The 1,673-nt window shown below is 62.8% G+C and overlaps 1 protein-coding gene across 1 annotated transcript; it reads right to left on the minus strand.

Annotated features, from left to right (window-relative positions):
• Window positions 1-213: 213 nt before the first annotated feature.
• On the minus strand, window positions 214-1,160 carry LOC127464707 (ice-structuring protein 4-like). The gene is made up of 2 exons (XM_051775170.1): window positions 803-1,160; window positions 214-419 (listed from the first exon to the last, which is right to left on the minus strand). The coding sequence occupies exons 1-2, from the start codon at window positions 1,044-1,046 to the stop codon at window positions 340-342; spliced, it is 324 nt and encodes a 107-aa protein (XP_051631130.1). The 5' UTR covers window positions 1,047-1,160; the 3' UTR covers window positions 214-339.
• Window positions 1,161-1,673: the final 513 nt, after the last annotated feature.

Here is a 1,673-nt window from a genome sequence, read left to right on the forward strand (position 1 = left end):
AGAATAGAAGGTGCTGTCATTCTTTAGTGAAGTCTGCGACTATTAGTCAGCTTCAACTTTGCTTTTAAACAGCCTCTTGGAGTCACACAGTTACAAATAGCAGATCCCTAGTTCCACAGATTCAACCCTTGTCCTTTTCAACAGGTTGACCTTATTTAATCACAAATTAAAAAAAAAAACAACACGCTTGCTATGCACTGGGTTTGAGAGATGGCAACATGGCAACATGGCATTTTCACAGAGCATGCCGAGTTGGAAGGGACCCACAGGGATCATCGAGCCCAACCCTCAGCCCTGCACGGGACCATACCCAAGAATCACGCCATGTGCCCGAGAGTGTCATCCAAAGGCTTCCCGAACTCTGTCAGCCTTGGTGCTGTGACCACTGCCCTGGGGAGCCTGGGTTTTCTGCCTCTTTACTGAAAACAAGTTAGAAATTGGGAAAAAAACAAACAAACAAACAAAAAAACCCAAACAAGCACCGCAAACTCCCAAAAAAAGCCCCAAACAAGCACACCCCACTAAACCCGTTCTTTGCAGACAGAAAAGTTGTGCCAGGACCTTAACACTAAAGGGAGGCACACAGAGCGTTCCGCAGCAGCCCCTTCCAAGCGGGGCAGCGCCGGCAGGTGCCGGGCAGAGGCTCCCCAGGGCTGTCCCTCCCTCGCTGTCCCGGCCGCCGACAGACCCCGGCGCTCCGGCCCGGGCGGGGGAGGCACGGCCGCCTCCCTGCGGGGCAGCGCCCGAGGAGCGCTCCCCGGGCCCGTCCCGTCCCACAGGTGCGCCGGCAGCTCGGACTCACCCAGCACTTTCTTCTCCGACTCGGGCGCGGCCGTTGTGGCGGCGGCGGCGGCAGCGCCGGGGGCCGTCTCGCCCACAGCCACAGCCGCGCCCGGCGCGGCGGCGCTGCCGGGGCTCTTGGCACCGCCGTCCGTGGCGGCGGGCGCGGCGGTGGCGGCGGCGGTGGCAGTGGCGGTGGTGCTGGCGGCGGCCGGGGCGCTGGTGGTGGCCGTGCTGGCAGCGCTGGTCTCCGCCGCCTCGCTCATGGTGCCGGCAGGGCGGTGGCGGCGCGTGTGGCTCGGGCCGCGCTGGGTCTTACTGGCCCCAAAGTGGCCCCGCCGAAGTTTTAACACAGTCAGCGAGGGCCGGCGCCGGCACGCGCGCCGCCTCATTAGCATTTAAAGGGGCCGCGCCGGCGGCGGGAGGGGAGCGGGGCCGCTCCGCTGCGGGGCGGGCGGCGTGTCCCGACACCGCACCGCATGTCTCAACACCGCACCGCGTGTCCCGACATAACACCACACTGCATGTCCCGACATAACACAACACAACACGACACATAATGACACGGCGTGCCCCGCTCTGCGCTGGTGCGGCCCCACCTTGAACAGCGTGTGCGGTTTTGGTCACCGCAATATCAGACATGTCACAGAATCCCAGGATATGCTGAGCTGGGAGGGACCCACAAGGATCATCCAGTCCAACCCTCAGCCCTGCACAGGACCATCCCCAGAGTCACCCCCTGTGCCCCAGAGGATCAGCCAAACCCTCCTGGAGCTCTGGCAGCCTTGGGGCTGTGCCCACTGCCCTGGGGAGCCTGGGCAGTGCCCAACCAGCCTCTGGGGGAAGAACCTTTGCCTGAGATCCAACCTGAGCCTGCCCTGACACAGCTCCAG

The sequence above is a fragment of the Manacus candei genome, unplaced genomic scaffold (assembly GCF_025592945.1).
Source record: "Manacus candei isolate 608988 ecotype Guabito, Panama unplaced genomic scaffold, ASM2559294v1 h1tg000260l, whole genome shotgun sequence".
Taxonomy (NCBI): Eukaryota; Metazoa; Chordata; class Aves; order Passeriformes; family Pipridae; genus Manacus; species Manacus candei.

What these genes read in the sequence shown, in the direction of transcription:
- LOC127464707 (XM_051775170.1), bottom strand. Translation starts at nt 1,046, where the DNA reads ATGAGCGAGGCGGCGGAGACCAGCGCTGCCAGCACGGCCACCACCAGC. An exon ending in GTCGGAGAAGAAAGTGCTGG is followed by an intron (nt 420 to 802) that starts GTGAGTCCGAGC and finishes ACTTGTTTTCAG; the next exon opens with TAAAGAGGCAGAAAACCCAG.